We start from the raw sequence: 14,504 nt of genomic DNA, 5'->3' as shown, positions 1-14,504 counted from the left end.
AGGATTTTTTCAACTCTGGACCTAGTTGCTTTTGCCTACCCACTAGGATCCTTTCAGATCCTTTTGGGAGCTACCAGGGCTATGGTAAGAGCTATGAAGGTGAACAGTAGTGACAAGGCTGGGTGCATGTCAGGCAGCTGAAAAGGAAAGGTTTTATTTGGACAGACAGAGTGAGGGCAAGGTAGGAGGGCCCCAAGGTTTTGTGTATGCCCTGAGGAGCTTGGAGAGAGCAAGACTGCAGTTAGTGCTATCAGAAAATAAGTGCCCTCATTATTTGTCTGGAAGAGATATGTTAGAGTGTCAAAGCAATAATTGTTCTCATCTGTGAAAGTCTTTTATCTGTTTCTTTGTGTATAAGCTTCTATTTCAAGACAAAATGAGAAGATCTACTTGAAACTAGCACCAGGCTCTGCAGCGTGGTTAGCTCTAATTTACTGTCTGTCAGCTTAGTCTGTTGACCAGGTCTTTGTTTCAGGGGCACTGGAATAAGTCACTTCACAAGCAGGTGTTCACCAGGAGCAAAGAATGCATGGGGTGCTTAGAAACTTGTGCTCTGCTTGGAGGAAACACAAGCAAGTGAAAATGCCTGCATTAGCATCCTGAGATATGCTGGCTCCATGCTGAAGGAAGAAGGAATTACCGTCTTTATTCTTCCCACCCCTCTAATTTTTCATACTGGAAGGAGTGCAGTGTAATAGGCATGGGGAGAACATAAAGTTGTTCCTCTGCTTCTGCTGTATCACAGGGCATTTGGCAATTTGCAGTCCCTCAAAGTCTGCTAGAAGTGTGCACTTCTCTGCAGTAATTGCAGTTGTTCCCATGTGCATGCCCCAGAGAAGCATCCACACACATTGAATGCTGTGCCAGGAGGCAACTTGCTTACAGTTTTACTTCTCTTTCTACTCTTAACATGTTTCTATAAATCAGCATAATTTATCTATATTAAAAATATTACTTACACAGGCATTAATCTTGCATTTTGACCGTGTTTAGCAAATTATTAGGTAATTTTTTTAAAAACCTCTGCCCCAGAGTTTGCCAGCTTTCAGGGTTCTGTTTTAAGCTGCCTTCCACCCCTGCCAGCTGTCAGTGTCAGGTGTCTGATAGCTCTCCTTTGAAGATGAGTGCAAGGAGTGTTCAGCCTAGAGCAACATTCCCTTTACCTATCCCACATGGACCTGATAGCAATGCTGAGTGGAAAAAGGCTTCCTCAGGGAGTTCCCACCAGACTAGTAGGCACTGCCTCAGGTCATTTTGTACTGTCCTACGCAGTCACCGGCACAAAGAGCACTCGGTCTCTCCCCCTGCCAGTGACACATCCACTGTTAGTGATGGATCCACAGCATGCTCCTGAGCTCTCCTGCCCTCCTCTGACTCTCTGACTGAACACTGGTTTAAAACAAACAGCCTACCGTAAGCTTCGAAACTCCATAAATCAGCAGGATAAGTAGTGAGGCCCATCTTGACTTTTCAGCAGCGCCAGTTTGTGAAACTTCAGTGTGGGTACCTTTTTGTGCCCCGTGGTGCTGCTCCTTCCGATGGGATTTTTGAGCAGAAGCATGAGACATTTAGAAAGAGCAGCATCCTGTTTTACTCACCTCATTGCCTGACAGATGGTACATTCTTGCTTCCTGGAGCAATGGAAAAACATCTGGACACTGTCTGATGAGTTGATCAGCTTCAACAGTCTCCACAAAATACCAAGGGTCCAAGAGAGGCAGTCGGACGTTCTGCAGCACATACGGCAGGAGAGAAGATCTCTCCGACTCCTTGTAACGAACCCAGTTCATCACAGTTTCAAACACCTGTGCCTCTTCGGTGACATAGAGGTCATCACTCTTCAGTGTGCTGCAGAGGATGTCAGCTGGCAGCTCCAGGAACTCCTCATAGTTCAGGACCTGGGTGAAATTCTGGATAATGTAGTTCTGCACTTGCTGTTTCAGGCTGTGTAGGGAGTGGGCATCGGCCAACCTCAGGATGCCAACACAGTTCTCCGGCTGAAGGGCTTCAGTAAGAAAATTGGCACAAGCATCTACCATGCGAAGGAACTGTGGGCAGAAAAAACATGTATTAGCATAGACTGGTTACTGTATGACTGTATCACAGAAGCTTTGGGGCTGGGTCCCAACAAGCCATGCTCAATACAGCAAAGAACTGAGGAAGACAAGAATTTGGTCATCTCATGACCGGTATCTCCCAGAACCTGCAGTCTGAAATAAGAATTTCTTCCTCACGCTGTGTTTTCTCCCTCTGCATCCATATTACCCCTTCTCACTCTTGCAGGATGCAGAAGACCTGTGACAGTAATGAATTTTATTTGTTTCACAGAAGGGTTTCCTACCATACCCGTTCCCTCCATAAGCTCTCAAAGCACTGGCATTCCTGGAGTTACAAAACAGAGATAAGGTCCCCAGGCTTCTGATGTGCTTACCCTGCTTCATCCTGCATGTCAGCTCGGACTAAACAGAGTCTGATTTTGGAGTGAAGGTGGCTCCACACTCAGCATTTATGCTCCCACCATCCCAAATCCAAATGTGTCTGAGGCCTTGCCGAGAGTGGTGGAAAATCAGTGCTGAGGTCTGGGAGGTCTGAACCATAGTGCCAGCCCTACAGAGGGTATGGGCATGCTGTCCCATGCTGGGGTACATGGCAGGAAGAGGTTGGAGATCAGAAAATCTTTGAGTTGCCCCATAGCCAGGTTTGTCTGGCAAGTGCCTGTTATGGGGGAGGCCATGGGATGTTTGTTTTCCTTGTCATCACCATTGGCTGAAAAATATATGGACGTGTGTTTTACACACAGTCTGTTTAACTGAAGAACTGGCTGTATTTGCATTCACTAGGGCATCATAACCACTCTCATGAGTCCCCTTGGCACAATGGCCCCACCTGAGGGTCCCAGATCCTAGGCCACAGACGTCTGCAGGGCATTTGCCATGAACTATGATCTGAGCTGGATTGCTGGTGATTATTCAGGAATTGGGAACCAGTTTGGGGTAGAATTGACGTTACAGTGCTTCATCCTGGGCTGTCTATTGCCTCTGATAGGGCATCAGTCCTTTGTGTTGGTTTTGCCACTGAGCAGTGCAAGCAGCAACATAGAGAAAGGTGGGTCAGAAATGATGCTATGTATTTCCGTCCATGCTTTTTGGGTCCTTTTTCCATCTAGTGTCAGCAAGCAAACCATTTTAAATCATTCTGTCTCACTGGGAAAGTTGCACAACAGTAATTCAGGGGCAAAGAGGAAGTGAAACACTTTTAAACACTGAAGTATGTAGATTTGTTTCAGTAATAAGGGTAGAATCTTCCAGACCCTTTGGTGTTGTGTTGACACATTTAGACTGTTTATCAGAGCTGAGCAATCACAGACGCTGTGTACAGACTGCCTGGTTCCTGTTTTACATTTAGATGTGGTCAAGAGTTTAGAGAAATGCAACTGACTAATGAACAAGGGTATGTAAGGTCTCAGAATATGTCGCTTCCGTTGTGATATAAATATGTCAGCGGCACATGGTGGCACCACAGCAGACCTTGGTGGCCCCTAGGTGCCTGACACGTTCACATGGCCTGCTCTCTGGGCTAGCACAGGGCAAGCACTTTGAACTCATCAGTGCATTTCCCTGAGGATCTGAAAAGACTTTGCCACCAAGCAGTGGTAGAAGGTTAAAGCATTAGCCTTATTAAACTTACTAAGCATAAGCATTAAAAGTTGTCAGTACTGAGACAAAAAGAAAACAAACCTAGGATTTGCCGAGGTCACTCAATAAGTCATCCACAAGTCTGGGAATAGACCCCAAGACAGTGTTCTCGCCAACCTACAGCAAACTTCTGTAGAGTGCTCTAATGATTTGCCATGGCTTGTTGAGTGCTGCCATCAGAGAATTTTCTCACAGGTGGCACACACTGGTCTGATGGCCACACAGACCCACTAACCATGCTGGGTAGCTGTGTTTGTGCCCCGAATGCAGAACTGCAAGGTGTGAGTGTGAGATGTGTCCCGCACTGAGGGCTTAACCAGAGAGGCCAGATCACTCAGGAGTGTATCAAGGCAGTACTTTCCTGCTCCTCCTCTCTGGGCTGCACTGTCTCCCCATCTCTGCCTTCATTTAGAGACAAAATTCCCCCCAAAACTCCCCCCAAACTTGCTGGGCATACATCAATCGGTCCCAGGAGAGCAGGTGACTCAAGAGAGCACCAGAAGGAAGACACCTCTGAGCCTCTGTTTCATCTGCTCTGATTGTTCTGGCAGAGCTCTGAATTTTCTTCTTTCCCCTCCGATGCCAACCCGAGCACTTTAAAAGCCCTGTTCCCTGGGAACAGTTTCTTCAACAACTGAGTTGTTTTCCTAATACCCATTTGAATCCAGGTTCTTATTTACTAGAGACATCCCATATGGTTACTTGGCCTCCACATGGCCTCTCTGAATAATAAAATGTATCCTCCCCATTTAAGTCCTCAGTTGTCCCAGCTTCGATTCAATGGTGTAGTGTAAGCGGTGCCAGCAGCCCTGCCTCCTGCTAGAGCCCCCAGAAAGGGAAGGGAACAGGGCTGAAAAAGCTCTTATTCCTAATCCCTCTCTGTATGCAGCACACTTCGGGGCAGGATCCTGCACCCTGCAGCTCACAGCCCTTAGCCACCTGCTCTGCTGTGGCTGCAGGGCCAGCTCGTCCTGGCTCAGCAGTGACATCTGTCCCCAAGGGAGCCAGCCAGGCAGTGCAGGGGCACAGACACCCTTGCAGAGCAGCTGCCCAGGGAGCTGATGGCTTTCTGAACCTGTGAGACCTTCTCCCACCCAGAGCTGCCCAAAAGCCCTTTCTTAGTAAACTGTGGTCTCTTGTCATGGCTGGCACTAGGCGAGGGCTGCACTGAACTGGCACTGTCCGGTGACAGCCACCCTGGCTCTGCACTGCTCAGTGGTTGTCAGATAGGGGCAAGGTATTCATGGAAAGTGGGTGAGAGGTGCTCTGGGAGGCAATAAGGCCATCAGACTGGTGGCAGAGCAGCCCTGCTCTGCTTAGGGAAGGCAGTTCAGGGCATCCTCCACTGTTCCTGCTGCGTGTGGCATTTTCGTGGTAGTGAGCATCACTACCCTTGGCAACAATACTGTTTCTTTTTCGTCTGCTCAGGGGCTTGCTTCCCTTCCTCTCTCTCTGTTTGTGCCACAGCAGCCGACGTGGCCCTTCGCCATGCTGAGGGAATGGGGTCGGACAGGGGCTCCTGGCAGGGCAGGAGCTGTAAACAGGTCTGAGGGTTGTGGCTGAGGCACCGTGGGGGAAGCAGGGCTCTCTGCCATGGCCGTGAGGAGCAGCTGAGATCTTGACTCTGCCCAGGGGTGAAAGGACGAGCAGCTCTGCAGACAGTGTGGGTGGCAGAGGGTGCTGGGCTGGATTCGGGGTGGGCAGCAGTCTCACGAGTGCAGTGGCTGGGGAGCCACCAACCCACACGGAGGTGACAACTGTTGAAGTCATGTTGCAACTGTGCTTTAGGTGGAAAAAATTTGTCTGGGTCACTTGAGAGTGAGGCTTAGCTGTTCAGCAGCTCCCTGTTCCAAACCCTTCACCTGCTTCCCCCAGGGGAAAGCACACTGCAGTGGGGATGACTGCTACCTCTTCCTGCTGTCAGCTTTGACTGCATTTGGTCAAACTTACTGAAAGGGAGTAAGGGAAGGCATAATTATGTAAAACTTTTTCAAAAATAGTTTCTAGAGAAAAGTGGAGTATCTATATTGGAATATCTAGAACTCTGCCAGTTATTTCTTCTCTGGTTCTTTGCCAAGTCAGTGAAGTTAAAAAGAGGCACCGCCACAGGTTGTTGCTAAAAAGGGTTCTATTTGGAATTTGGATTTCTCACATCATTAATTTGAAAGAATTTCCCAAACAAAAATGTTACAATAAATTGCAGAAATAATCTACTCAGCTGTTGATATATTGAAATTAAACTTTTGACTCTTTCAACTCTGTTCTTCAATATAAACAGCAGAGACAAACTTGGCAGAATTCTACTTCTGCCAGCTTGATTTAGGAGATTACTAAAGATTTAGTAATTCTGAAATTCTAAACACATTATCAGCCCAAACCGTCATGTTTATAACACGAGGCTTTAAGGCCTTATGAATCTTGATTGTAGAAGATGGCTGCAGTAAGACTTGGGATCACTGCCTTTAGTTGAACATTCCTGGTTTTCTGGGTTTTTCTAGTTTTTTTCTAGTTTACTATTCTTACTTATGGCACCCTCATGATTTTATCATTACTCAAACAGAATCTCATAATTTTCTTAAAGCACCAGCCTTGGGAATGAAATTTAATATTAATTTTCATGAAAAACAGGGAAGATAGATTAAAAGACATAAATTTATGCTTTTCAGGTGAAAAAAAAGAAAAAGCTGAGGAATGATTCTAAGGAAAAAAGGTTCAGAAGAAAACAAAAACAAAACAGAAAAGTATTCTGAAAATGAACAAAAATTAACCATTGAGTGCTACCAGTTGGCAGGGCCCAGGGGACATTAAAGCTGCACCACCTTTGTAAAGTTACCTTGGGGAGCACTTTGTGATAAATTTCTCTTCTCTCCCCACAGAAAGTACCAGCTCCCCTTACCCCAAAGGCCACAAATTCATTTCATAGAATCACTTAGATTTATTGAGTCCAGCCACTAACCCAGCACTGCCAAGTGTACCAATAAACCATATCCACAAGTGCCACATCTACATGTCTTTTAAATACCTCCAGGGGTGGTGACTCTACCATTGCCCTGGGCAGCCTGTTCCAATGCCTGATGACCCTTTCAATGACGAATTTTTTTGTAATAGCCAATCTAAACTTCCCCTAGGGTAACTTAAGATCATTTCCTCTTGTTCTATCACTTGTTACTTGGGAGAAGAGATTGACCCCTGCCTGGCTACAGCCTCCTGTCAGGTAGCTGTAGAGAGCAACAAGATGTCCCCTGAGCCTCCTTTAATTCAGGCTGAGCCTCACCAGCTCCCTCAGCTGCTCCTCAGATGACTTGTGCTCTAGAAAGCAGCGTTCTAGAACTCCAGTGCAAAATTCCCATGTAAGATTCAAGAATCTGAGGTCCATAATGAACCACAGTCATTATGGAGTGAGGAGTTTCTTGCCTCCCTTAATTAGAAGACTGCACACACACACAGACACACACACATTGGCACTTGGCAGGTTTTGCTGGTTGCAATTTGTCAGCAATTTTCAGCATTTTTCAGGGACTGCAATTTGTTATAGCTCACAGATGATTTACAGGACAAATGAATATCTTACGGACCAAAGGCTGAATAATGCTGCTCAAGTCTGACTTCCCACAAGTCCCAAATCATGACTAAAACCCCTTACGTCCTGAATTCTACAAAGGAGGATGCTAACTTTGGCTGGCAAGCCTCCATCTCAAGACAGTGGAGGATGGAGAGGCAAAGTTAGCTTCCTGCTCTGCTCAGCCCTGCCAGCTGCTGTCCATTAACTCTTTTGGGCTGGAGGGTGACAGGTCTTCTCAGGTTGACCCGAGCCTTTGGGAGCACCGTCCCAACAACACACCCCTGTTGCCTGGCAGGCAGCACACGGGAGCACCTGTTGGAGGCAGAGCCCTTCTCTTTGCCCGTTTGCACGGCACTCGGCGTAGCAGCATTCCAGAGCGTGGCTGACACTGCCATTTTTTACCACAATGTAAGTAAATATGAAGGAAAATGCTTCTAGAACCCACGAAATCAGAGAGGTCTGCAGTGTGTTAACCAGGGTAAGACACGGTGTTGCCACAGCATCAAGACTGCGCTGGAGTTATCTGTACCTGGAAGAGGCTGGCGGCTTCCAAGACCTTCTGTACGTTTTGCTTTGTGATGAGCATCTTGCTGGTGTAGGTGTAGTCCAAGAGTATATTCATGGTTTCTGCATCAACTCCTTTAAGTATGATCTTTTCTTCATATTTCTCTCTTAAATCATTGCAGAACATGGCCCTGAAAAGAAAGACACATCTTTTACTGCATCCTAGCCAGGATGAGGCATTCTGAAAGCATTTGGTTATACAGATTTCAACACAGAGTGCTCTGATTGCATCATATTTTATGCAATTAGTCCTGTTGCAAAGAAACAAGGAAAATGTTTTTTTTGCTTTCATACCTCTGTACTTAGGAGTTTGATAAGGCACACACACATATGATGGATATCCCTGAGCTGAGCTCTACTGTAGACCTGGGACTCCATGGCAGCAAAAGGCAGCTGAGACCTTTCCTGAGTAGCTCTCTGTGTCTGGACTGATGCTGTGGAGCAGTTGTGATGTCTCACCTGCTGGCCTCTTGCAGACACTTACTCTGTCTGTTTCTAGGACAGTTCCAGCTCATTAAGCCCCTGGCATTCTCCATACTTCGTTAACACTCAGCATATGTACTTCCTAACCCTTGACGAGGTCAATACCTTTGTGCTTCTGAGCCACAGAACACTTCTTGGGCTGAACTCCAAGGGCCAGACCAGACCCACCCATCTGATAGCCTCACTTCTAAGCTTCCCAACTTATCTTTGACCACATTAATACTGGGGACTAGGCAAGAGGCAATGGCTTATGGATTTTCTTCTAATTAAGAGGCTGAATTTTGGGAGCTTCTGGTAGGATTGTAGGGTTGGCATCTCTTGACTAGAGAAGTACTTGAATAGTCATGAATTGGAACTACTGTTAGCCAGAAAGTGCAGTGATTTCATGCATGTTGATGCTACCTTTTCTTTGGTGGATAATACTGCATTTAAAAGCAACCATCACACCCATCACACACGCCGTTGGCCCTAGTGAGGTATTTCATGTGGAATAGAAATCAGAAATTCTCTAAGAGCTACTTAAACCCACTTTGCATTGCGACAGCTGCAAGACAAACACACACACCTTCCTCTGCATTTTCAATTCATAAGTATTTCTTCCAATGCTTTTTGCTTTTACTTAGGATTTTGATCAGTCCCATCTTGTTCACTGCATTCAGAGTGCGAGATGTCACATCATTTGGAATCTGGCTCAGCAGATCAGAATTATATGAGTCCACTTGTAACTGCATTGGTGAAAGCATGTACAGATCTAAAGTGTAATTAGAAGCACTCTTTAGACTGCATACCAAGCCCTTCTTTACTGGTCATGTACAATGCTGACAGGACAGTGCAACCTGAGAAGCAGCATGCATTTCTTGTAAAAGCAGTGCCAGATTAAAGCAGTCTGATTGACACATCTTACTGGAGCCAAGATGTAAACAGTTTTTATTGCAAAGCAGTTAGGCATGGCAAATGGCAAATGGATGGAAGATGCCAGCTGCTACTTGCTCTAAGAACTACCTGTTCCTTACCTCAGCAGAAATTTTATAGCAAGGTACTAATCATCTCAGTGTTTAAAATGGCCTTTTGGATAAAGATACTTAACTTCTAAGCAGGAAACTTGAGCAGAAAAGTTACTTGTTAGAAAAGCTGTTCAGACAAAATTCTCATTTTCCCTTCACTCATTTCAGCTCATTAGAGAGGTTTTTTGGTTCACTGCTCTGCCCCATGGTCCAGTCTCTGCGGCCACTGAAATCAGAGCATCTCAAAGGCATTAAGACAAAACACTCCTTATCTGCAGTGACCACAAGACTGGGATTCATTTAGCTTCTCTCCCTTTTGGCTGTGTCAAATGATGTACATGGAGGCATGTGGGCTGGTGGCCGTTTGAAAACTTCAGTCTTTGTACCCACTTCTCCCTGGGAATGGGAATGGGAATGGGAATGGGAATGGGGCTTCAGCATGGAGTGAGAGGTTAGTGCAAACAGCCATTTCAACTGCACGGGATCGATACGTTCCAGATGCTTCATCTCAATGAGAAACAGACTATTGTAGGGTGCAGGTGTTGTCTGCTCTTCTTCCTTTCATCTCTTAAACTGGTGACTCCAGTCTTGTATTTAACCGTCCCCGTTGGGGAGGTGAGAGTCTCCCTTCTGTCCCACGAAGCTGGAATGTTTGGTGGAGGTCAGTTAGAGATACCCAGCATTACACCTCTGCAAGGCTGTTCAGAAACCAGCCTTGGGACTCTGATGGAGGCTTTGCACAGGGATCTGGTCAAAGTGTTTTCACCTGTCTATCTCCTAATCTTTGATATTGTGACGGAGCTGCCATCCACTCCTGATCTCATAGGGTATGGATTCGTGTAATATGACTACAGCCTGAAGAAATCACATCTAAAGCACCGTGCTTTCCCACCAGTACTCCTCTCTAGAATGTGGCAGGGCTGAATAGGGTGCTGCTGAACAGGAGAGCTGCTTCCTGTGGCCTTCCTTCTGCTCAGATGAAGCAGTCCTCATTCCCACCCTGTGTGCCAACTGGAGGAAACGTCCGACACCACTTAGGCTGATTAGCCTGAGCTTCTCTCCTAGGGATTAAAATGCTGCTTCTGAACATTTCTGTACTTACCCTCAGGAGGCTGTGAATCCTTCAGCTGTGGCTACTAATTTAATTGTCTTTTTCCCTGGTTCTTGCCCCTGTGTAATTCTAAATTACACTTTTGAACAAACATGTACTCTAAGAAATGCACCTCTGAAGTGAGTGCCCAGCACCAAATTTAGGTACCTAAAAGAGGGTAAATTTAGAAAAAAACAGGTAGCAATCTCAGTGAAATAAATGAAGGGTTGCAGTCTGTGAAGCACTTTTTAAGCTCCCACCCACATTGGAGTTCTTGTGCTTGGAATTATGAACCTGACTTCAAACAACTGCACTGGAGTTTGAGGATGCTCTGGAAAATATTGCTTCAACCCCTTCCAGCCCCATTCTCACACTACCTTGGACAGTGCAGGAAAGAACTACTGCTCCACCATGGTCAGATTGTATTTCTCTTTTCTGCTTTGTTACTTCATCCCAGCAAATGGAGAATTAATGCTTTTATGTCTACAGACGCGGGACATGTCACAAGAACTAGTCTATCTGCTCTCAAGCAGTGCTGAAGGGAGGGCAGGTTGTTGTTACCTTTGCTTAACTGTGTTTAAGTCAGCTGCTCTGGATTGCCTGCACTGTGGCACCCAATGTTCAGGAAGGGGTTGTGTAACTTGCTGTTGCAGGGGAATGAAGCCCATGACTCACTGGGTCCCTTTGTTTTGCTGCTGTGCATGGCTGTTAGAGGCCCTGTAATAGCATGGAAAGTACTCACAGGAGCAGTGTGACTTACCAATTCCTTCTTTCTTTAGGCCAATCCAACTTCTAGTAAATTATGGCAGGATGAATGAAGTTGCCTTATTGAAGCTCAGTTCCCTGAAGACTTGTGTCCTTTTTTCTCTCCTCACAGTAAGCTCAGCTTCCCCTTCCTGAGCCCTCTCTTCTCCCTCGTTATTCCACTCACAGATGTTCTGCCACCCCTCGAGGCCTGAGCTCTGTGCTGGCTGCCTGTGGTCAGTGCATGCCTTGGCTGGGTCTGGGAACTGTGTGCATTGCCTGTCCAGGACACTGTGCTCATTACCCAGTGGGACCATGGGGTCCCAGTCCCAGCACCTCTGCACTCCTAGCTGCCGATTTACATCAAAGCTATGTGTGCTTCAGTTTTGAGATTTCCATCCTCTGCCAAATGGGACTGAAACTAATCCAGAGTCATGACAGGAGGCACTGACAGAGTGATGTAATAAATCTCAACTCCATGGGAAGTCAGGCCAAACAGAAACACCCAGGGGGGCAGACCTTACACACCCTTGGAATTGCCTTGGGATGAGATGGCCTCCAACCAGGTATCCCCCTTCCTTCCAAGGGACAGGCTGTAGCTCAGACCTCAGTGGAAAAACAGCTGTTATAAAAAAACTATCTTGTCTGATTTTAACTGTGAAGTCCATCTGATTGCAGCACCTTTCCTCACAGTGGAATTGGGGGGTTTTGTCAAAGTATCATGGTAATTCTGATTTTAATTTGTGCATCTGCTCTCCTTTCTGCACATAATGCTGATAAGAAATATTTGGGTATCTGTGCTTTTAGTTGTACATTTTCTCCTATGCAATATACTCTCTCTGTAGAAATAATACCTGTTTCCATGCATTCACAGACACAATCTCTATTATACATGATTAAAGCAGAATTGTTCTTCCAGACACTACTAGCATGGCTTACCACACTCCATTAAAATTAGCTTTCTGCTCATGTCACAAGTGGTCACAGGTTCTTTTTTCTCGTGTTTCCTCTGTAGCTATTCAGTCATCTGACCACTTTAGCAGTAAAAAAAAAAAAGAAAGAAAAAAATCCCAGCCATGCAAATGTGATTGTCTAAGTGATAATGGGAAATCTGTGTTAAAACTGATACTGAGTTCCTCTGTGTGTCTAAAATTTGTTCTTGCTGGCCAATAGTCTCAGATAGAGTATCACTTTGAGTGTTGGGAGAATGAAAAATTCAAGAGGACCAGAAGAAGGGGGTGAAATGGTAAAATTGCTTTCAAGGAAATATTTCCCATTGCAATTGATCTTTGGTAACCCCAGGAAAGATAGACAGTTCCTTCTCTTTCCTCCTCAACAATTTTACTTTTACTCCAGAATGGTAACGGGAAAAATTAGCGAGTTCCACAAACCCACTTCTATCACAATAAAAATACCCAGTGATCTGAATGAATATTCTTCTTTGCCCAAATCCCAAAGGGACAATACAAGGGTCTACAGATATTCTCTATTTCTTTGCATGGCTCCAGCAGATTTGCTGAGTGCTAGTATTGGATCTCCGGCAAATCCACAACTTGACACCTGCCTTTTTTAAGACTCCAGCTATAAAAACTGAGCTGAAAGGCGTAAGGAATTACAGATCCATTGCAAGTTTGCAGAGTTTAGAAAGCGGCTTACACTCCTTGGAGACCTACAGTTCAAGTCTAAGCCTTACCTGAAATAATTGCTTGCTGCAGCCAGGACCACTCGGTGGCAGGAGAATTCTCTGCTGTCCACGCACAAGATGACATCTGTAAGGGAATTTTCAAGCCGAAGGTTCTCCAGGCCATTCTGGAGCATCAGAGAGAGACCCGTGTCATCAAACTTGACCTTTTCACCACTCGAGACTTCCACCAGGTCCCCCATTTTCACCAAACGCTCATTGTCCAAAGAGATCTCAGGTTCTTCAGAGCTCTTCTCCAGTGTGTCCCCCATTTTCTGGCCAGCACTGTCTCATTCTGTTGGTGCTTCAATCTAAAAAGAGCTCCTAAGCTTCAGACGAATCACACTGCAGAAGTTGGGCGGATTTCCTGTTCAGAAGTCTCTGCTTATCTATAGCTGTCACACACACATAACAGGAAGCCTTGCACTTTCTCATCCTGTTAACACAAACAAAGGGTGGGTTTTTTTCAGTGAATTTCAGGCAGTATCAATGTGTTTAGAAAGGACTTAAGATGCCTCCAGATGTGACGAGATTACAAGTGACAGGGAAGACCTGCTTCCCACCCTCAAGCCAGTCCCTCAGTGTTATCTGGATCTGCTGGTTGTAATGATAGGTTCACCATGTGCCTATGGAGTCACTCCTGGCAGACTGGCCTGCTTAGGGGAAGAGGGCAATATATTACATTTCTTTTTCCAGGTATATTAATCACTGAGCTGGTTTGAGGTTTGGTTTTGGTTTTTAATAACATGCTCACATATTCAGAAATTCCTCAAAGTGGCTGTTTCTGTCCCTCGTGACATGTTAGCTGACAAACACTGGATGGCTTTTCCTTAAGGTGAAATGGGTGCAACCCTTTCCAGGACATGGAGCAGCATTAAAGATCTTGCAGCTGATGGTCCTCAGGGTACACTGCTGTGCAGGCCCCAGTGATGTGGTCCCTGCAGCCAGTGCCATGCCACCAGCTCTAATAGTGAAAACTAAAGGAGAGAGCCTAGGGAGCAGTGTACCCATGCTCATCCCCACCATCCCCACTGCTGCAGGTACCTGGAGTCACAGCTTTATCTAACTGGCAGTCCCCAAGATAGGCATGGATGGTGGTGGGACCAAGGGCTGTGCACCTGGCAGTGGGGACACTGCAGGTGAGCTCTGGGGCTAACCCTCCAGCATGACAGAAGCACACAGAGCACAGAGCTGAAGGTTTCATTTTCATCTAAGGCTGAATTGCATCTACTTGGACATCATATAGATAAGAAGCTGACCCAAGAAAAGATAGTAAGCCACAGAACCCACTGAAAGTAACAGAGTAAAGCTCTTGGCTCACTTAGGAAGCTCTCATGCTGGAGAGTAGAAAAGCCACCCCCTCTTCTCTTCCCTGAGAGGAACGCAGGGCCAACATCTAACCTTAGTAGCTTGAATGCTAACCAACCTTGCCTTTGTAATATTTCTAGGAATCCTCATTTGGCCAGTCCTCATGTTGTGTGTTTGGTTTCCTCTTTTGTCTCCAGCTTGTACACATGAACTCATAGTGTTATGGGAAGCTTGGCTGAGAAGAGGGAGGTGAAAACAATGTTCAGAGAGCCAGTTTTAAAGGGTTCATGTATAGGATAGGATAATCAAGAGGAAGGAAAGCAAAAAATCCTGCTTTCCCCTACCTCCTTGTAATGGGGCTTTCTTAATTTTC

General features: G+C 45.9%; 1 protein-coding gene across 1 annotated transcript in view; it reads right to left on the bottom strand.

Annotated features, from left to right (window-relative positions):
- KLHL6 (kelch-like family member 6) overlaps nucleotides 1–13,190 on the bottom strand; it is a 20,884-nt gene extending 7,694 nt beyond the window's left edge. Inside the window, exons 1-3 of the mRNA XM_009071787.1 lie at nucleotides 12,836–13,190; nucleotides 7,787–7,952; nucleotides 1,599–2,048 (exon numbers count right to left, since the gene is read on the bottom strand). Coding sequence (XP_009070035.1) covers nucleotides 1,599–2,048; nucleotides 7,787–7,952; nucleotides 12,836–13,095 — 876 coding nt within the window. The 5' untranslated portion in view covers nucleotides 13,096–13,190. The remainder of the gene's footprint in view (nucleotides 1–1,598; nucleotides 2,049–7,786; nucleotides 7,953–12,835) is intronic.
- Between the last annotated feature and the right edge of the window lie 1,314 nt (nucleotides 13,191–14,504).

Source organism: Acanthisitta chloris, unplaced genomic scaffold (assembly GCF_000695815.1).
Source record: "Acanthisitta chloris isolate BGI_N310 unplaced genomic scaffold, ASM69581v1 scaffold11360, whole genome shotgun sequence".
Classification (NCBI taxonomy): domain Eukaryota; kingdom Metazoa; phylum Chordata; class Aves; order Passeriformes; family Acanthisittidae; genus Acanthisitta; species Acanthisitta chloris.
Note: the sequence above shows the minus strand (reverse complement) of the source record. Positions and strands in the feature narration are given on the sequence as shown.